At 33.9% G+C, this 21,651-nt stretch overlaps 2 protein-coding genes across 11 annotated transcripts; both read left to right on the plus strand.

Annotated features, from left to right (window-relative positions):
• The first annotated feature begins 265 nt into the window (after positions 1–265).
• Positions 266–6,885, plus strand: LOC120079525 (DNA primase small subunit). Its single transcript, XM_039033737.1, has 16 exons — positions 266–567; positions 694–744; positions 843–1,018; positions 1,301–1,372; positions 1,488–1,599; positions 2,234–2,318; positions 2,402–2,453; positions 2,530–2,591; positions 2,670–2,785; positions 2,864–2,979; positions 4,689–4,757; positions 4,959–5,016; positions 5,261–5,334; positions 5,490–5,538; positions 5,665–5,744; positions 6,627–6,885. Exons 1-16 carry the CDS (start codon positions 450–452, stop codon positions 6,687–6,689), a joined length of 1,353 nt encoding a protein of 450 aa, XP_038889665.1. The 5' UTR covers positions 266–449; the 3' UTR covers positions 6,690–6,885.
• Positions 6,886–11,384: 4,499 nt separating this feature from the next.
• On the plus strand, positions 11,385–21,256 carry LOC120079623 (ribosome biogenesis protein BOP1 homolog). Of its 10 annotated transcripts, none has more exons than XM_039033882.1 (20): positions 11,394–11,678; positions 11,779–11,807; positions 12,058–12,086; positions 12,982–13,202; positions 13,343–13,465; positions 13,992–14,146; positions 16,007–16,124; positions 16,251–16,352; positions 16,847–17,003; positions 17,335–17,443; positions 17,563–17,665; positions 17,828–17,978; positions 18,074–18,206; positions 18,293–18,399; positions 18,478–18,545; positions 18,670–18,730; positions 19,472–19,699; positions 19,805–19,889; positions 20,086–20,264; positions 20,840–21,256. In XM_039033882.1, exons 4-20 carry the CDS (start codon positions 12,993–12,995, stop codon positions 20,923–20,925), a joined length of 2,175 nt encoding a protein of 724 aa, XP_038889810.1. In that variant the 5' UTR covers positions 11,394–11,678; positions 11,779–11,807; positions 12,058–12,086; positions 12,982–12,992; the 3' UTR covers positions 20,926–21,256. The 10 variants fall into 10 exon arrangements, with proteins under 10 accessions (XP_038889807.1, XP_038889805.1, XP_038889806.1 ...); XM_039033883.1 differs by having other exon boundaries at positions 11,779–11,796; XM_039033884.1 differs by having other exon boundaries at positions 11,394–11,664.
• Positions 21,257–21,651: the final 395 nt, after the last annotated feature.

Here is a 21,651-nt window from a genome sequence, read left to right on the forward strand (position 1 = left end):
TTTATGTTTTTAGAATTTGGTTAAGAATTTGACTATAGTACCCCAGAAAAATGCAAATTGTTATAAGAAATATGAATTTGATTTTTTTTTTTTTTAAAAAAAAGAAAAAATAAACTAATACAATGATTACCAATGGGTTGTTGTAAACCGTTCGCCAGCTGTGAGTTTTCTCCCTCTCACATCTCGCCGGTTCAAACGAACCGAACTGGCCGAACCGAGAAGAAAAAGGCGACTTCCCGCCTAAACTTCATATCTTCCCCTAATTTCTCAGCCGTTCCCGCCCTTTCTTTTCCTAATTACATCTCTCTCTGCTTAGTCGAATCCCTATATTCCAATTTTCCGATCGAGCTTCATAATCCGTTTCATAACCTGTTAGGTCTGATTTTATTCTTGGTTAAATTTCCGTTTGCTGCCTCAATTTTGCAGCAATTTACAGTGCTGTGCCAAAAATGGTTACTGCAGCGATTGAGAATGGCGAAAGCGATATGGTAATTGATGGTAACGAACAGAAGCCGAAGAACACTGTGTCTGATGGCTTCGATGCCAATTATCTCAAAATTTACTACGGTGAACCATTTATACCTTTTCAATTTTTAGAAACTCTTTTTGTTGAATCGTTCCATCAAATCTAGTTTACTCATCTCTTCTACGTTTTTCTGCTACTGAAAGGATATGGAATGTTAATTCTTGCAGGGAAGCTTTTTCCGTATGCTGATTTTTTCAAATGGATGTCTTATGGAAATGGTAAGCCCTTGATTTTCTGGGAATCAGAAACAAAATTTATCCCCAGAGGAAGCTAATTAATATTGGATATGTAACCTTCTTGCTTTACGTAATGGTAGATGGCAAGCATCCAGGCAATGACCAATCCTATTTTGGCCGAAGAGAGTTTTCATTCACCTTGGATAATGATGTTTATCTACGATTTCAATCTTTTAACAGTCTGTCTGAAATGGAAAATTCAATCAAAGAAAAATGTCCATTTAAAATTGATATTGGGCCGGTATACAGTGTGGATGTAAGTAAAATTCTTCCCGGTTGCTCTTATCAGTTTAACACAATCTTTCTAGTTTTATCGTGATTCCTGATGATTTAATTATTAAATTTCGCATAATTTGCTTTTAAGTAATCAGATTTATTTAAGTCAAGGCTACAAACATTTTGCATGATTGTTTTGAGTATTATTTGTTTGAAAGAGTTTTTTTTTTTTTTTTTTTTTTTTTTTTTTTTTTTTTTTTTTTTTTTTTTTTGGGTGAGATTCATTTGTCTCTCTCACACACTCCCAACTTTTCTACTTCAGCCTGCAAAGAGACATGCATATGCTGGCGATAATGTATTTACTCCAGTGGAGAGAGAGCTGGTTTTTGATATCGTAAGCAGACCCCCTTTTTTTTTTTATGATGTTCAATATTCTAATTCAATTTGAAAGTTAATTACTCGGTCCATTTTCATTGAGAAATTAATTAGAAAATTTCCTCCATATGCAGGATATGACCGATTATGATGATGTTAGATATTGTTGCTCTGGAGCTGGTGTTTGTTTGGATTGCTGGCCTTTAATGACAGCTGCTATCAAAGTGATTGATACTACCCTCCGAGGTAAGAAGATTTGTCATATGTATCTGAAAAGTTGTTCAAGAAATGAGTATGTTTGCATCCATTCTCCCAACTCTTAATTTGGAAAGGAATGAGCACAAATAAGGTTGCATATTACTCAATGCTAGCTCTCTTAAGAGAAATCACTTACCTTCTAGGTAGTTTCCCCTCCTGGCCCAATGCCTAAGCTTATTCCTTTTTTCACTCTTGTTGGGAATGAGATCTTCCATATTTGGCTCGTTAGTGTACATACTTCTTTTTAACTTATTCCTAAAGGCTTACTTCAATATATTGTTTTATTTCAAAGAATAGTAGGAAATATGATATGCATAAAAGGTGTTACACATTCTGAAAAATTCAGATTATTAGTCACTGGCTTATTGTCAGTTCTATTCTGTGTGGCACTTTATCTCCTGTAACCAGTTATATGTGCAATGCTTATCTTTATTTAAATATGTCCATATATTGAGCCTCTCAACAATATTTTGAAGAGATATTGTAAATCAACCATAATGGCACTGTGACATTGTCCAGTGCATCTGAGAATTAAGTTTTCAATTACAGTCATTTGATTAGATAGTGCGCGGTGTTCTGTTCACTCCCATCAGAGACACTTCACTTGAAATTTGTGTTGCAGATGACTTTGGATTTAACCACATTCTATGGGTATTTAGTGGTCGACGTGGTGTTCATTGTTGGGTCTGTGATGGAAAAGCTAGAAGGTAAGGCCACTAATCAAATTGTTGAATTTGTAGTAAAATATATTATTTGTAAAGGTCTAAAATTCCCACCATCACTGCTACAGGTTGTCTAATGAACAGCGAGCTGCCATTGCTGAATATTTCCATTTATATCAGGTTATACTGTGGTGTTATAAAATATTGGGGATTTCTAGTGTCTTTAGCTATGGAGTTGAATATGGTTGATGTGCAGGGTAATGAAAATAGTCGCAAGAAAATTTCTCTAACGGGTCCAGTTCTTCATCCATTTCTCGCGTAAGTGGTGGTTAATATTAAGATGTGATGATTCAAGTCTCATTTTTTTTCTCATCTAACTTATGTAATTGGGTTCAGGAGATCGTACATAGAAGTTCTCAAGGATAGCTTTGAATCACAATTGCTTGGTAGTCAAAAGATTTTCTCAACCGAGGAGAGATATGAGAAAATATTAGATATGATTCATGATGAATGTAAGCAATTTATGTATTTATCTCGGGTAAATACTGTCAGTATGATAGTTTTAGATACTAATTGAGTTACCCTTGCAGCCATTACCTCAGAGCTTCGAGGAAAGTGGCAAGATAATAGGCGAACGTCTAAAAACGATGTTAACTCAGTAAGATGGGAGAAACTGAAAAATATGTTGCAATCAGGGAAATATAAGGTAGAATCAACATCTTTTCTCATACTTGCAAGAAGGTTCAACTGGGAATAGTTCATTGATGAGGAGTTTGTGTTGTAATGTTGCAGTTTGGAACCATTTTTGTCAAGTGCAATTAGTACTGGAAGTAGAGTTAGAAGTGATGTACTGAGCTTGTTTATTTATTTTTTAAAATTTTTTTTTTGATAATAGAATACAAGGGCATACAAAAAACAAGCCAAGCTTTGAAATTGAAGTCCATAGGGAAACACGAAATCCAACTTACCAAACAGGAAAGGATAGCCATTATACATGGTATTTTCCTCAGGGAAGCAAGTATAGATTGAGCTTGAGGAAGATAAAGGAGCTACTTTTTTCTAAAGGACTTTACCGAGCTAGAGCTACTTTATGTTCTAAGGACTTCACTCAACAGTCAAAAGCCCCCCTCCCCCATCTCAAGCCAGTTCATCTTCTTACCTTTTGTCCTTCAATGATAACTTCTTACACCTTTTGTTTTCATATGCTAAGTTCTAAAAGCTATAATTGATACCTAAGTTGGCCGGGACACTCGTGGATATCCAAAAAAAAAAAAACTATAACTGATACCCTCTACCCTTTCCCCAAAAATCCAGCCTAATTATCAAAGCAGATTTCTGCCCTAGGTCTCGCATTTATGGTTGATCACATTCATCTTTCTTCTGATAAAGGCATCCAATCAACAAACTCATCTATCCCGTTCTCTACCAAAGATTAAAGAAGAGTTTGTTTCTTTCAACTCCAGAATCTGCATGAAAATTTTGGTTGATAGACCTCTCAAGCCCTTTTCTAGAGGAGACAACATTCAAATAGTCTTTTAATATGATAGGAACCATTTAATTGGAATATAATTGTAGTTTAACTTGAAGAACAAGGAATACAAAAAAATTTCCCAGGTAATTGGAGAACTCTGATACCACACTTTGGAGCAAGCTTAACCCCAAACATCTAATCGATGGCTGGCCTTCAGTGCTTCTGACTTTATTCATGATCTCATCTTAGTAATGAAGTTATTGGCCAATGACTAATATGCCCTTAGTATCTAGTAATATTTCTAACATTATCTTTGAAGGTCTTGCTTCACTCTTCCTTTGTGAAGAAGGGTATAGTTCCTCGTTCGGCTGGGCTTTTGCAGTTTTATGGGGCATCTGGATTTAAATGAATAATAGAAATTTTAGGGGCGTGATAAGATACTGAGAGGAAGTCTGTCCCTAGCTTGGTTTAATGCCTTGGTCTAGGTGCTTGAGTCAGAGTTTTGTAATTATTTTTTTGGTTTTCCTTATTTTGTTGGAATAGAGCTCTTCCTTGTTAGGTTAATTCCTTCTTGGCTTTTTTTGGTCTGCCCCTTTTGTAGGCTTTTTTTTTGTTGGCTTGTGTTGCAAGCCTCTAGTTGGCCCTTTTGTATTCTATCATTTATTTCCATTTAAAGTTCGGTTTCATAGATACATTTCAACATTTATCATGTGCAATCCAAGTAGTTGTAATCTTTATTTTTAGTTCTTTTTCTCAATCATCTAGCTTCCCTTTTCCCCCCTTCTTTATTTCTTTCCAGTCATGCTTCGTGTGGCTGCCCCTAAGATGCGTCTTGGTGCAATATTTTCTCTCTTTTTAGTCTTCTATGTGAGTATTTGGGTGGCGTAGAGAGAGTTCTATTGTGCTACATTTAGGCAATAATTATGACGTTTTCCTTTTTTCAGGCACAAGGAATGCGTCGGCATGTTGAAGAGATTGTTTTCTCTTATACCTACCCTAGGCTTGATTTGGAGGTATGTATATTGCCTGACTTTATCTTAACAAGATCTTTTGCTCCATTTATTGGAACTAGGTCAATCTGTTTTAGCAGTTAGCTTCATTACATCTTGGATCTCTAATTGGCATGCACAGGGATCACAACAAAAATTTCAAATTTACTTGTTAAAGCTGATTTTAGTTTACTCCCTTGATGAGGCAAGTTCTTTATTCTTCAGGTTACTAAACACATGAACCATCTGCTAAAGGCACCATTCTGTGTTCATCCCAAAACTGGTCAGTGTTGGAATTAAATGCTAATGTTAGATCAGTTGTGACTCGCCGAAACCTCATTGTGGTCTCAATGTAAAAGATTCCTTAAGGTTCTTATAAAAAATTAATAATAAAATAATCATGAAAATGCACTTGATTTGGAATCTTGCAAGTAATTTGAGTAGAATGAAGGATGCAATTGTTTCACTTTTGTGAAGAGAACATATGTTTAGATATTACTGAATCCTACTGTTCCTTTTTATTCCAGGACGTATCTGTGTACCCATCGACCCTGAACATTGTGATGAGTTTGATCCTACTACTGTGCCAACTGTTGCCCAGGTAAAATAACAAGATATAAAGGCATATAGCATAAATATTATGCTTTTGCCTACTGATTTGCAGCGAGGAAAATGTTCAATTTTCATACATGATATACAGCAGTTGTTCCATTTTGGCTTCTAAGCAGTAACTTGAATTATAATGATGGATTGCAGCTCCTGGAAGAACTTAATGCAGCAGACATGGAAGTAGATGGTGAGATTGGTACGTGATATTCAATCTTTACTATAGATTCGTGAGATTCCTGCTTTATTTGCCTGGGTAGCTGCGGTAGGATAATTTAATATTAGTGATTAACCAATGCTGTTATAATCTTTTGCTTTATGACAGCCTGGGATAGAACCTCACTTGGGGAATCAATTAGGTTTTTCAGATCGGCATTCTTACAGCCATTACTGAAATCATGCAAGGTAATTCTCCATATATGGAGTAAATATCTGGCCTTCCAAGTTTTAGATCATCATTCTTGTAGGCTCTAAACTGTGCAGGGTAATTATCAGTTTATTTGAAGAACTAGGCTACTAATTATACAGCTTTATAGTTTGTTTGCTTGCGTTCTTGTGGTTTTATTGTTTGTTAAGTGTATAGTTTATTCGTGGTGGTCTACCTTGATAGACTCTCTTTGAGAAGGTTTGATAGTTTGTAACTTATGAAATATATCAATGAAAAATTGCTCTTGTTAAAGAAGGAATGTAGCTCTAAATTGTGAATACTCGGTAGTTTGTAACTTTTAGAATATCAATGAAGTTTTGGTATTGCCACTTTTTGTTGTTGTTGTGAGAAACCATATTATTGAAAAAACGAAAGAATATACAAGAGCATACTAAAAGACAAGCTCACAAAAAGATTCCTCGACTACAAGAAAAGGCTTCAATCCATAAGAATGATATCAAGCTAGTAATTACAAACCACGCTTTAACAAATGCCCATAAAGACTCGTTAAACTTCACTCCCCCCACCCACCCACACACACAAATAGCAAACAAGCTTGCCACAACACTTACCCTTTATCCTTAAAACGAGAGTTCATCAAGATATCCGTCAAAGAGCCAAAGTCCCTATTACACAGCATGGCCACCTCAAACTATCAAAGCAGCGACATTATTAATTAGTTATAGGCTGCATTTTAACCGTTTTGATGGTTGTTATTTATGTTTGATTGTATTTTATCTAAGTTAGCTAAAATGTAGGAAATGGGACACCTTGTACCCACCTCTTTTAACACTAAAAAAGTGCTTTAAATTCACAAATGTTGTTATATCTTTCTCAGCCATGATTCTTGTTTCTTGCAGGAGGAAATAGAATCTTCGTACAATGCTAAAGTGCAACAGTCTAAAAATTCTCTGAGTTGGTAGGGAGCTATATTATTAAGCAAACACCCTTTTTTAGCTTCTAGGAGTGTTCCACACTTTTCTATTGTCTTAGAGGTGCAGTGTATATATAATCGAGGTTAACTTAATTATGTTAAAAGGTTCGCTCTGTATATGTGATGTTTGGCTACTTCATTGATATGAAGACGAGACTGAACAACTTGGCAGATTATTTTCATTATGATTAAAGTTGGTTTGGAGAAATGATGCTTGTTTTTGGGTATTTTGATGATTTATATCTAATAGTTTAAGTCTCCACCCTATTAATCTCTAAATCTTTGAATCAATTTAGACCATCATTAGTTATTTTCACTTAATGTCATTTTTGTTTCATATTTTATGCACAAAGTATAAGTACCTTGACCCATCGTGAAAGCATTTAGTAGATGAAGTCTTCTAAATCCACAAAAGGACCAGTGCCACATTTAACACTTCAGTGAACAAATTATACCAGCATTTTCTTTATCACATTTGGAATTGTTGCTCTCGTCTATGAGAATGGAAAATAGATTTAATTTGGAGAATTGTACGAAAATTCCTTTTTCTCAATGCAATTTACAAATGGGAGCCTATACATAGGCTATTGGCAGTTATAATCCCCCATAGAAGGGTAAGGACTCTTTATCAGAGAAATTTGATTTTGTTTTATGTTTTTACATCCACTAAGTTCAATAAATATATATTTAGTAGACAACTTATATTTTGTTTTTGAAAATTATTTTTAGATTTTATGATCTAAATAGGTCAAGGCTTAGTTTGGGGTCACTATAGTTTAAAATAATCGTTGTTAGTTTTGTTTTCTGCATAATCAGTTGTGAAAGAAAATAAAATAGTGTTTGGTAAATTTTCATTTTAAATTAGAAAATTGGTGACGGTATTAATAAATTAATACTAAATTGGTGCAATTTAATTATACGAACCAAAGTAGACTTATTGTTTTAATTATTTTCACATCGATAATTTATAATTTATTATAATATATATATTTTTAAAATTGTGCATAATTTGAATTTAACTAATTTTGTTTAATCTAAATTATTTGATAAAATCTTAAGACAAATAATTGTTATTAAAAAAATGAATCAATAAAAAATATATTAATATATTGATGTGGAAGAATATTATTTAATATATTTATTTAAATAGTTAAGAAATTACTAGAATTGTGAAAAAACTACTACTATTAGCTTTCACACGTTAGTTAGAATTTAAGAAGTGATTCTCATCAAATATTTAATAATTTGATTTATCAACCAATAAAGATGGTTAAGATTTTCTCAAAATCACTTTATTTAAAATTGTAGAATTATGTTAAATACTAATACAATAATTAGAAATACAATATGTCGTGTTATAAACTTCATTCATTTTTTTTAAAATACAATATATATGATTTTTGTATTAAAAGTTATATAATATTACAAAATAGTAATTATATAATTTTTTTTACATAAATTATATAATTTTTTTTACGTAAATCATATTCATAAATTAATTAATAATAATTTATTATCAACTAAATGTTGGTGGATAACTTTTTTTATGAATTATAAATATATAGTATCATACCCATTTTAAATAATTGTTTAAATTAGAATCTAACTAATCCGATATCAAACATATATCTGAAAACATCAAATACAACTTTATTTTCATTAAGGTCGTTATTTGTAAATTCTCTATCAAATAGGTCCCAAATGTCCTAACAACCATATCGCATGGAGGACTGAATGTGAATCAGGCTTGCTATAAAAGGGGAGATAACAAGGAATTTAGAGGATTGGAAACCATTTTTCTTCTTCTTTTGAGAATGAAAACTATTTTCTAGAAGAAAGGTTGGGTAAATATGCGTTTGAATACGTCACATGCCCAAATATGTGAAGGGAAATGAAATCTATATAGCGTAACTTAAAAGATAGCTAATCCTACTTTTGTTTGTAAAAAATAGTTGAATGTATTTTATACCAAGGAAGATTGTATTGGGTAGCAAAATGAGTTTAAGGATTTGTAGGCATGTCTTTTAGATTTGTGAGTTTACAAATGTGGTAAAATAGAGTTTCACAACCGTCATCTTTGATTAAATTGGCCTGACAGCAAAAGACTTCGAGGGCATTGTCGTAGGAGCTCAATTTCAGGTGTCGTTGTGGGTTTTTTTTTTGGGTTAGAGGATGTCGGGGACATGGTGATTTCCGATAGCCGGAGCTCGATCGCCACCTTCGATTAAATCGGCCTGGCAGCAAAACCATCTGAGGCTTCGAAGGCTTTGTCGTATGAGCTCGATTTTAGGCATTGTCATGGGTTTTTTGGGTCAGAGGACGACAGGGACATCACATGGTGATTTTTGGTGGTCGATGCTCGATTTTAGGTGGAGTGATGGCCGAGTTGTTTGAAGAGAGATGTTGGAAGAGAGGAAGGGGTTGGCTGCTTTTGAAGAAGAAAAAGCTCAAGTTTTTTTTTTTTTTTTTTTTTTTTTTTTTAATCTAAGGGTGTCATTTTAATTCAAATATATCAAAAGGTATCAAGTATACCAAATATATCAAGTATATTAAGTGTATCGGGTATATCAATATATATATATATATTTACATTTCCTGTTTTTAATCGTGGGTTGGGCTTCTTTTTTTTCTTTTTTCTTTTTGTTATTTTTGCAAAACTAAAAGGTCTGAGCTATGGGCCTAGTATTAGTAACTTGTTTTGCCCATTTTGCAACTACCCTTGTACCAAACTATATGACAATATGTTGTTTTTATCTTGCACTAAATTATCTACTATTATGAAAAATCCAAAGTTATTATTATAGACTTGAACAATTTGTTAACATACAAGTGAATCATGTTCGAGTAATAATTTAAAGACTCTATAGTATATGAATAAAGCTGAGTGCTGGTAACACAATTGATAGACTAATTTATAATTAATGCAAATGATTTGATTTAAGTTGTTCATGTGGAGACACGTGGATGTAGGTCTCTTTTATGAGTGTTTTGTGCAAAAACAATTTAAACATGGGAATAATGTAAATATGTGAAAAATACTCCAATTCTGAATTATATTTGTTTTTACATGTACTTTGCAAAACACTAGATAAGATGCAAAGTAGCCAAATAAGTATAAACTCCAAACTTCATGGACTACAAAAATTATTTTATCCCATGTGTTTTAAACTTTGGTGGTGTTTGGCCCATTATTTTGGAATTAGAGGGGATTTGACATTTGAAGTCAAACCCATGTTTGAACATTTGGAATAAGATTCCTAGGATTAAAAACAAATTTATAGATTTGGAATATGTTTTTTTTTAATGAATGTCAAGGTCCGAGAAAAATTTCCCTTCATCCCTTACCTCTTATGAATAGTCATTGATGATCGTCGACGACAAACTCAATTGACTTCTTGATCAATCGTCGATGATCGATCGTTTTGACTATCACCGTTAGTGGTCGACCGTCTTAATCATTGACAACCGACCGTTGTGACAGTTAATGACCAATCATTGTGACTGTTGATGACCAACCGTAGTGACGGTCAACGACCAAACGTCATGACCCTTGGTGACCGATTGTCTTGACAATCGGAGATAGACCAATTGTCTAAATTGTTGGCGATTGTTGATCACACCATTGGCAGCGATCATCTCGATTGCCAACGATAGATTGTTTTGACCGCTAACAATCGACCATCATGATTATTAATGACTAACCATAGTTGATGATCAATATCCAAACATCATGATTGATGGATTTACTTTGTTTCTCCATCTTTTCCCTTCAATTTCACGTTTCATTCTCCCCTTTTCATTTTGCCACAAAAATAATAAAAAAAATAAGATTGATGGATTAAGAATACTATGAAATGCAAATATCAAATGTAGAATTCATTTCACGACCACAATAAAAAAGAGACAAGGGATTTAAAGCAAAACTATCATTGTTATAATATCTAAATTCCAAACTTTACTACTTTATTATCGAAAGATAAATTTGTTACTTAAAAAGTGATAAATTGAAATTTTAAAGACAAATTGAAGTTGTTTAAAAACATAATTTCAAAACTTTGTTACTTAAAACCATTTTTTATATAAAAATAAACAAATCATTATCATTCATATATTATTGTCATAGAAATGAATGAATCGAATGAATTAATTTAGAATGATGAAAGACAAACTAATTTAAATTTCATTTTAAAAATGATTAGATTAATAGCTCGTTTAGATGGATTTGAGAAAAAAGTATTTTTTAAAAAAACCATTTTTATTTAACTCTTTTAATCGAAACGGTTTAAAATACATTCAAAAGCTATTTTAAATGGTTTTTAAATATTTTTTTCTTTTTTAAAATGGCTTATTTTTTTAAATTAGACCCTTAAAAATATATGCCAAATGCACTGTAATTTTTCAATCAAAATCATCATTAAAATTATGTAAAATATACTAAAGATTACCTAGTTTATAAAATAACCACTAAATAATAGAAAAAAAAAATCAGATTATCCAAATTCATGGCTGTACCATAAATATAATATTTGTAATTTTCAATCTTCAAAGTCCCCTCAAATAAGTTCTCAAATATTTGATTCCTAATTTTTTTAGATGAACTTGGAAAGGTGGTTTTTTTATTCCTCTTTGAAGTTGAAGTTTGACATAGGGTTAAGTATATATATTATTTACAATAATATAAAATTTAGGTTTTGATAAAAACAGGAGACAAGAAGTTTCCAACCTTCTTCTTCAGGCACGCAAAACTCACAAAACTACCACTGCCGCCCGCCGTCTCCCTCCTAGCCTTGCTACGCCGCACGTCGTCTCCGCCTCACGCCGCCGTCGACCACCGGTTAGTCTCGCCAGTTTTCTCTCTCCAAATCCATCTTTCGCAGCTTTCTCTCTCCTTAAGATTACGTCCTTCGGCCACCGCACCGCAGCCACACTGCCGCCGCCGGATAAGAATACTCAAGTCTTTTTGGGTAAGATTCAGCGGGTAGGAGTGCTCTAAACTCCATTCGAACTCAAATAAGGTTCTTTAAAATTGTCCCTAACAATTGGAAGAGCTTCAAATAAATTTGAACACTTTTCTGCAGAGTTCCAAGTCCGTCTTGGTGAGTGTTAGGTAAGAAAGCTTTGTTCAGGTTTTCCGTACTGAGAACTCTTAATTGTATAATACGAGTAGTTTCGGACTCCTGGACTCGTTCCAGCGAAGACTCAAAACTCTTTTGGTAAGATTTAGGTGTTAAAGTATTGTTTGGACCCTTTTGAACTCTTAGTAAGTTCGTAAATTAACAATTTAAATGGCTAAGAGGTCAAGGGCCACCTACTGGGAATTAATTTCTGAGGAGTTTTTTTGACACCAAATGATGCAGGGGACTCGCGAATATTAAAAAAGAAAAAAGTAAGTTTTGTAAATTAATTCATGACTGCTTGAAACTCTCTTTTTGTAGTTAGGACCTGATTCGGAGTGTTCAGTTTAAGAGTTAAGGTTTTGAGTAAGGATTATCGCATCCACATTCTTTCAGTTCCGGTTTTGGGATTTCAAGTTGATTTATGCCTTGTTCCTGTTACTTTTTTTAATTGGCTACCATTGGGCTTGTTTTAGGAGTGCAATAGTTAAGTCGAATTCTACTTTATGGGTCTGTTTGATATATATGTTAATATGTTGGTTGTTATATCCATTTTATATATATTTCTCATATGAAATTCTGAAATAGTTGTGTTGTCATGATTGAGCATGCCTGGATGCATATGGATGTTCTTATTTATATAGTTGGACGCGCTTGGATGCTTGTTGTGACTGTATTTTGTATAGCATGCCTTTGCACTTTGGTGTTCACCTATCTCTATGAGTGCATAATGGCAGTTGTACTTTATGTCTATGAGAAAACATAGTTTTAGTACATCAAGTATTGCCATTGCTGCCTTCATCACCCTTTCATTCACGTAGGAAAAATAATCAAATCTAGAAAAATATGATAGAAAGAAATTATCGTGATATAAAGTTGATTTTAAACTATAGTTTCTTGAGAAAAAGTATTGAAAATCTAAGTTGTCTAATTTTTCAAACTATTGTTTTTGAACAATATTACAAATCTGACGTACCCAACCCAAAAAATCCCTCTAACCCTTGGGCTACATTTGTTTAAATGGGCTGAAATAGGTGGTCTCACATACGGACCAATCTTCCATATCAAACATGTCTCCTCTGAGTTGATTACTAATAAAATCATGTAAAACCCTATATTGGTTCCTTTTGTTCTTCACCTTCTTTCTCACTAGTCATTCCTGCACAGGGAAAGAAATAATGAAGTTGAAGATTGACAGCAAGAGCTTACAGAAGACACACAAACTACAGAAAAAGCATGGTACAAAGAAAAGCCACGTCGATGAAAGCCAGACGCAATCGGAAAAGCAGAACAATGTTGAACTACATTTAGAACAAGAAGCTCCAACCCTAGATGAGGCTCCATTACAACAACATTCAGATTCTGCTCCACCCTTCGGTTGTAATGAGGTCTGTTGCCTTTATCTTTTTAGTGGAAACTTATGGTTTCAATTTTTGTATGGGTTGGATTTTTGTGGGAAGTCATGTTGTTTGTATTTTTGGATTTTTTTGCTGCAAATTGCATTTAATACTATTTAGAGTTACTGTAGCAGGATCATGTCAATGCGGGTGACAACCATGGTAATTTTGAGAACGATCATGACCAAGAAAACGAGAATGACAACCCCATACCTGATCCAGTAGATGAAGAAAGTGATTCATCTGAGGATGAGGTGCGTGTAAATTCAATAGGCACATCAAATGATAAAATAATAACCTCTTATTTATTTTTACAATATAGCGTGATCAAAATATTGGTAAATACTGCCGATGTATAAAAAAATACGACTTTGACAACCATACGAGAGGACAAACTCTTCTTTACCCCCCATACCCCCAAGGACAGCATATTATTATTGAATCATCAACCGTGTACTTGTTTTCAAAGTTTTTCATCAATAAATTATAGAATTTCATATTTATTTTTCATATTTCAATTCTATCTTTTGTTTTGCTAATGCACATGTTTGATGTTTAATGATTAATATATGTACTTAAAATAGCGTTTTATAACTTAAATAAGCTTGTTATAAAATTTCACGAAAAAATCGCATCATTCTTATATGGTTTCTTTATATCCATGATTTTTTTTTGGAATATCCGTCTATACATTCGTAAATCTGAGTTATTGACATTGACAAGGATATTTTAATCCTTAAGCAGCATGAAGTTTCCTTCTTAAATTTTAATTGTTAGCAGGTAGCTCCTAGGAACACAATTGGAGATGTTCCCTTGGAATGGTATAGAGATGAAAAACATATTGGATATGACATATCTGGAAAGAAAATATTGAAGAAAGAAAGAGAAGACAGATTACAATCATTTTTAGCAAGTGCTGATGACTCAAAAAGTTGGTGAGTTTTTGGTTGTTGAGATCAATTCTTTTCTTCCTCCCACATTAATCAATTCTTTTCTTCCTCCCACATTACCTTGATATTTATCATTCATGAGAAAAAGTTCGTCCACTATAACTATCATTTTGTGCTTTTGTAATTTTAGAGTTGTCTTGAGCAGCCAAGGTACTCAATATCTAAATGTTCCTTTTGCTTAAGCATGTGACATCTCAAAATATTTTTTCTCCTTTAATGTGTATATAATGGCATGACCATAGGTGCACTAGCCAATTAAACACATCTTGACTAGTCTTAGCACAAATTGTTTCGATGACAATATTTGGCTTAGGGAAACTTGAAGGATATTGATATGCTAGGTAAGTGGCCACTTCTTCAAACTAGTATATACACTTCCTCTCTTAGTGAAGTATAGGATATGAGGTCTCTCCCTGTCTTTTATTATGATGATGTGGTATTTATGCCTCTTTGTCCCACTTGGTTCGGTAGCAGAAGCATTATTGGCTCGCAAAGAAGATTGTGCTACTTAGATGAGAATTAATGTGGTTGAGAAAGTGATTGAGAAAGCCATAAATTCTATTATTTTTTTTTTAAAACGGAAACAGGCCTCTTCATTGATATAATGAATTGAGACAATTGCTCAGAGTACAATAGAAAGATACAAAGGAGAAGTAAATATACGAGTCAACTAAGAAACCAACTCCGAATATGGCCAATAAAAACAGTCACCAAAACAAAAATAACAACACATACAAACAAAAACGACCAAGAATACAAGCCAAAAATAATCTGAATAGAATACTGCTTTCCAGTTCAAGTAGAGATCTTGCTGTGAGGCTCTTCAATCCATAGGCTTAACGGAAGAGGCACCCTGAAATCAAAATCCACCTAATGAGACTTCAACTGCATTAGATCAAATCAACTGTGGCCTAGATTTCTGAGAAGGACTTAACAAAGCTTTTGAGAACTTCAACCCTGAGAGCTTACTCTCAATCCAATAATAATCGTGGGCTTGAACTATGTGCTTCAAATGAATAGGACCCTTAGAGGGGGACAATGGATAGAGACATGATGCAGACTCGACAAAAATGCTAGACATCTTCGAATACAAACAAAGCAATGAGGACAGCCCCAAAGTATCAACTTGCACTGCAACTTCTTGGTCAGCTTCATTCCAAAAATCTATGTCTTCAATCAAACAGATTTTAAAAGAGTACGGTCCATCCAAAATTAATCCACAAACGTTAAGTATGGACTTTAAATGTGGTGGAATTTCAGGATGATGCAATGGAGAACAACATGAATTACCCTCCACTCTTGAATTCAAATTCTCTTCCTCGTGAAACAGAACATTCAAATCTCCTCCCAAGTTATCGAGTTGTGCTGGTGAATCCTGGTCATATTATCCTCAAAGGAAACTGTATCCTCGCTGCTCGCACTAAAAGAAGGTGAACAGGAAAAATCAGAACTCCTTCTTCTGGCGCGAAGTCAAGGGGGAGCAAGGGGTACCTCTTAGAAACCGAACCTCTAAGTTAGGATTAAAAATCAGAGTAATTAAATTTCTGAGTTGACGGTAAGAAAGAAACTGACTTCTTGGTGGGTGGTGGCAATTGAGCACACACACAGCAGGCTTCTAAAAAGTCTGTGTTAGTCTCTGATACAGTTGATTTACAGATGGATCGAAAGCCATAAATTCTATTTGTATTTTGATTTTGAATTTTTTATATCAATCATGACAAGCTGTATTACAAAATGTACAATTCACTCTGACACTCCCAATTGTGTTGGCATTCAGTTGTTTTATTAATCCCATTTGGGGTATTCTTGGTGATTTTTTTAGTCTATTAACTTATCATCCTTTAGGCGCAAGGTATATGATGAATATAATGATGAGGTAATAGAGTTATCGAAGGAAGAAGTCAGGCAACTGCGGAAACTGCTCAAAGGAAAGGCTCCGCATGCAGATTTTGATCCATATGAGGTTTGTTGTTGTTATTTTTTCTCCTTTTTAATCTATTTTTTAGCTTTTCTTTTAATATAATATTTCTTGCCATGATAGGCTTTTCCTAATTTATTATATATTTTTTTTGTCTTTTTCCAACTGCAGTCTTATGTTGATTGGTTTAAGTGGGACGATGCCAAGCACCCACTGTCAAATGCACCTGAACCAAAAAGGCGTTTTATCCGGTCAAAATGGGAAGCCAAGAAGGTAAAGGTTTCAAATTTTGTCCACAGATAGAAATTGCTTCATGTGTTCTACCACTTTAGGCATTAGCAAAATTTTCTACTGAATAAGAAATATTTTCCCATTGACCATAATCATATATTTGATTGTACCAATGTAGAATCATATTGTTGAAATATGTTAAATTAGCCCTAAGGGCATTTTTGTCTTTTTACTATATTTGCTAAATTAGGGTTTCACATTATTCTATTTATATCTAGGGTTGGGTCTATTGTAAACAAGAGATAACAATAATAAGTTCTTTTCTACCGTGGTTTTTCTTCCCTGAATTAGGGTTTTCCACGTAAACTCCTTGTGTTGTCTTCTTTCCCTATTTCAATACATATATCTTCCCTTGTATGTTCTTCCATATTTCTTGATTGAAGCTTGATTTCTCATAAAAGCATTTGCTTACCTGTGATCTAGTTCCATGTTTTGTGCTCTACATTTTCTGGTTTTGGTTTTGGCAAATTCTATAGGTTGTTCGATTAGTTCGGGCAATTCGAAATGGACATATTAAATTTGAGAAGCCCAAAGAAGAGCAACGTTTCTACAATTTGTGGGGAGATGATTCTAGCTCCACAGAGAAGACGACACATTTGTCTTACATTCCTGCACCAAAACCGAAGTTGCCAGGTAGTATTTTGCTGTCTTCTAGAGTTTTAGGTGTTTACCAATTTTATGTGGCATTTGATAGAATCCAAATTGAACTAGAATTATATTGCAATACAAAAGATGAACTTACAAGATAAACTAGGTAATTTGAGGAACATGGACTCCCCCTTTCTTGAGATCACTTAGATTCGCCCTAAGTCAATTGAATTGATGTCTAACTTTCTCTTTTCCGACCTTCTCTCTTTATAACCTAATACCATAGTGAACTCCCTAACTAATTACTAATATACTCTTGTAATGCTCTAATAACATTCCTATAATTTATTTGCTAAGTACCTTACTTTTTTGACAGGTCATGATGAATCATATAATCCTTCATTGGAATATATCCCTACTCAAGAAGAAATAAACTCATATCAGTTAATGTATGAAGAAGATCGACCAAAGTTTATTCCTAGGAGGTGATAAAGCTTTGTATATAGCCAATAGCTAACAGTATTATTCATTCTATTTTTATCATCTAGCTATCTCCTTTTTTGTTGTGTGTTCATCGGTTTATATTTATATTTTTTATGGTCAGGTTTACATCCATGAGAAGCGTACCTGCCTATGACAACGCTCTTAAGGATGCATTTGAACGTTGTTTGGATCTATACTTGTGCCCTCGTGTGAGGAAGAAACGTGTAAGCAAAATAGATCAAGATCATTTACTTCTTTTGAAAAAATTATACCCTACTATAGTTTTTATGGTCTCACTCCAGATTTGGGCTATATTCATGTTATTCTAGTACTCATAACTATTCAAGTACATTGATCTTTTTTTTTTTTCTTATTACATGTCTCAGATTAATATTGATCCTGAATCTTTGAAACCTAAGCTGCCAAACCGGAAAGATCTTAAACCTTATCCAACTACATGCTATCTTGAATATAGAGGTCATAAGGATGCTGTAATGTCCATTTCAACTGAAGCCAATGGCCAATGGATTGCTTCAGGTAAGAATAACAAATGTAGAGATTCAATAATTTTGTTCACGAGACTAGAATAATTGTTTTAATTTGGATCCTATTTTTTGCTATTGTGATTCAAGGTTCATTGGACGGAACTGTTCGGATATGGGAAGTTGAAACAGGTAGATGTCTCAAAGTATGGGAGCTTGGGGAAGCTGTAAAGTATGTAGCTTGGAATCCTAAGCCTGAGCTTCCAGTATTGGCTGCTGCTGTGTAAGACTAATGATATCATTTTCAGGATGTTTAAACTATGGTATCACATCCTATTTTTTGTTAATTTTATAATACACATTCTGCAGGGGTGTTGATGTATTGCTTTTAAACACTGGTTTTGGGGATGGGGAGGTTCAAGCAAAAATTAAGGAAGTTCTCCATGTCGACAAACTTCCCGTGACAGAAAATTCTGGTAGTGTGAAGTAGTGATTTATGTTAGTTCCTTGGTTAATTTGATTGTTGTCCTAATTTGTGATGATTCTGTGCATAGATAAGACACCAGTTGCGACCTGGCTTCAAGATGACAAGATCGGGGGGATTAGATTGAGGCATTTTAAGGTGCTTTTCTATTCACATTCTCTAATGTTATGATACTTACATTTTTCACTCTATCCAGAATCAAGTGGCTCTTTCTAAATGAGTAATGTAACTGGAGTTTCTTGTCTTTCAATGTGGGTTGCAGACTGTATCTGCAGTTGAATGGCATCGTAAAGGAGATTACCTTTCAACAGTTATGCCAGCTGATATCCTATTCAAGTTTGTTTTGAAGTTTTACTATCTTTATTTCACTTGAATTTACTTTTGAGTTACAGTGTCCATCCATCTAATCTATGGTAAAAAGCATTCTTGTTCTTAAATTTATTCTTTCCATTTGTAAATCATATTTTGTTGTCTGACCTGTAGTTTTGATGAATAACATCTGTTAGCTGACATTAGTCAACTTGATGCCATTTTGGTTCGTGCCTTTTATTTGACCTATATGTTTTTTTCAAGTTCACGATTCTAAGTTTGTAAGAAGATTAATTTCCACTGGTTACTTATGAGGCCTTGTGTTAGCATAAATAATGCTGTGCAAAGTTAGGTCTTGTGGCAACTCACGTGAAGGAGGTCAGTTTGGGCGTTTGGGAGTTCTAACTATCTTGATTCTCTTGTTGCTTTATGGTCTTTACACTTGTTCTATCTGGTTGTGCAGATGTTATTGGGATGTTTTCTACATTTTTAAATATATTTTTTTAATTCTGGTTGTGTACATGCTTTGCACAGATGTTATTGGGGATGTTTTCTCCTTTTCTTCCTTGCTTTCTACCGGATTGATTGTAGTTTCATTTTTCCTAATGGCACTGTTGTTTCCAATTGAAGATATGTTGAGTCCTTGTCGAGTAGGACCTTTTTTGTCTGATATTTTCTTGTATGTTGGGCGAAGTCGTAGCAATTATATATTTGTTTGTTTTAAGATAGCTCCAGTTTTTCTTGACTTGTCTTACGTGAATCAAGAGCAATTCTTATTCATCAGCTCTCTACAAAGCTAACACAAAAAATTCCATTCAAGTTGCGTGGGCTTCCTGTTTCATCAGTTTTTCATCCCACTCAATCTATCCTCTTTGTATCAACGAAGACGGAGGTCCGTGTTTATAATCTATTGAAGCAAAAGCTCATGAAAAAACTGAAAACTGGACTCCGTGAAGTTTCTTCTATTGCTGTGCATCCAGCTGGTACACCTTTAAGCCTCGTTGGTGACTTGATTACATTACTTTGTGCTGCTTCCATATAAAAACTTTGGTTCTTGGAAAAGTTTTTACAGTGAATTTTTTATGTAGGTGATAATGTTATCGTGGGGAGCAGAGAAGGAAAATTATGTTGGTTTGATATGGACCTTTCATCACAGCCTTACAAAATTCTCAGGTAATCTTCCCGCAGCCCTGCCCTCTCTTCTTTTCTGGATAGAATAAATAACTTGGGAAACGGCATGATGTTTAAATATTTGAATGTGAAATAATGTTCACATGGAGGGATTTTTGGGTAGGAGGAACCACCCCCTTTTTTCTTGCTACCTTTTAAAGTCAATTCTCTTAACGTTTGTTTTGGAATATTTGTGCAGCTGCCATCCAAAAGATATCACAAATGTTGCCTTCCATCGATCACGTCCATTGTTTGCATCTTGCTCTGATGATGGCACCGCATATGTTTTCCATGGGATGGTTTACTCGGATCTTACACAGAATCCCCTTATTACACCGTTGGAAATACTAAGAGGACACAAAAACGTTAATGGAAGAGGTGAGTTGATAAGTTGTTCTTGGATGCGAGGTTGCAACTTTTATGCTTGGTCGTCAAAATATAAATCAAGTAGAAAGAAAGTAGTGTTTTGAACAAGAATATGCAATATTATGATAGAAACCTAAAAAGCACTGACACTTTAGTTTGGCCTGTGTGTACGTATTCGATACGTGTTAGACACTTGGACACTTTGACACTTGTTGAATATGTGTTGGCCACTTGTTAGTGTAACAAATGTTAAACATGCATAGAACACTTGTTGAGTAGACTAAAAAGACACATATATGATAATAATAATAAACTTTGAATGTTAATGATAAAACTCATTTTTTATGTATATAAATGCATCAACTCATTTTCTTTGAATTTTCTTCTAGTATAAAACTGATATATATATATATTTTTAAAAGTGTATATTTTAATAATTGTGTCTTTGCTGTGTAGTATCCTAGATTTAAAAAAATGTCACGTCTCGTTGTCCATGTTGGGATGTGTCAATGTCTCATATCTGTAGCAGTGTTTCTATAGGTAAAAATTGATATTTCACTATCACATTGCTTGTTTTTCAAATGCAGGAGTAATGGACTGCAAATTTCACCCGATGCAGCCATGGTTATTTACTGCTGGTGCAGATTCAGTGATCAAATTGTACTGCCATTGATAAGATTTTACGAAATCAACCTTGGGACGTGTTCGGCACGTGTTGTGAGGCAGCTTGGCATATGGGAATGTTGTTTTGCTCGGATCGGATTAAGGTCAAAGAGTCACAATTTTGTCTGTTCTTCAATCTAGTCTTTTCACAATGCAAGGATTATACATGAATAGAAGCTAGTCCATTCTTTGGCGTCCATAGTTTAAAGAAACGAGATTTATGATTTTTCCAAATTATTTGTGCCCTCTCATGGAAAGCAAATTGTACCACGGAATTATCTAAAATTTTGTTGATGAGGCTACTAATGGAGTTATAGTATGGTAAAACGGTTTGAGACAGAGTATCACCTTTTGAAGATTAGGTATTAATTCTTCTACCGTGTAAATCTAGCTAGTTTTATCTAGGGACTCAAATGTGAAAATGTGGGAACTAAAACTAAACTAAAGGGAAAAAAATCAATCAATGAAAGTGAAATTGAATCAAAATGACATTCTAGGGTATCCATTTATTTAATGGATAGTTGAGTTCAACCATTTTAACCCTTAAACAGATCAATACCAATTACTTTGATCAAGTTTTCTTTCTCAAGTCCAATATTTTTTCACACTCAATTACTTTAATTAAAAAAAAAAAAAAATGAAGGTTTAACATATGAGATCTAGCCTAAAATAAGTATCAACATTAAGTAAAAACATACTAAAAGGTAATGGACACAAATCAAGTTTAGTCATCTTT

This window comes from Benincasa hispida, chromosome 6 (genome assembly GCF_009727055.1).
Source record: "Benincasa hispida cultivar B227 chromosome 6, ASM972705v1, whole genome shotgun sequence".
NCBI classification, from domain to species: domain Eukaryota; kingdom Viridiplantae; phylum Streptophyta; class Magnoliopsida; order Cucurbitales; family Cucurbitaceae; genus Benincasa; species Benincasa hispida.

What these genes read in the sequence shown, in the direction of transcription:
- LOC120079525 (XM_039033737.1), top strand. Translation starts at nt 450, where the DNA reads ATGGTTACTGCAGCGATTGAGAATGGCGAAAGCGATATGGTAATTGAT. An exon ending in GATTGATACTACCCTCCGAG is followed by an intron (nt 1,600 to 2,233) that starts GTAAGAAGATTT and finishes TTTGTGTTGCAG; the next exon opens with ATGACTTTGGATTTAACCAC. An exon ending in ACCCTAGGCTTGATTTGGAG is followed by an intron (nt 4,758 to 4,958) that starts GTATGTATATTG and finishes TTTATTCTTCAG; the next exon opens with GTTACTAAACACATGAACCA.
- LOC120079623 (XM_039033877.1), top strand. Translation starts at nt 12,993, where the DNA reads ATGAAGTTGAAGATTGACAGCAAGAGCTTACAGAAGACACACAAACTA. An exon ending in CCAAAGTTTATTCCTAGGAG is followed by an intron (nt 17,444 to 17,562) that starts GTGATAAAGCTT and finishes TTTTATGGTCAG; the next exon opens with GTTTACATCCATGAGAAGCG. An exon ending in TATTGCTGTGCATCCAGCTG is followed by an intron (nt 19,700 to 19,804) that starts GTACACCTTTAA and finishes TTTTTTATGTAG; the next exon opens with GTGATAATGTTATCGTGGGG.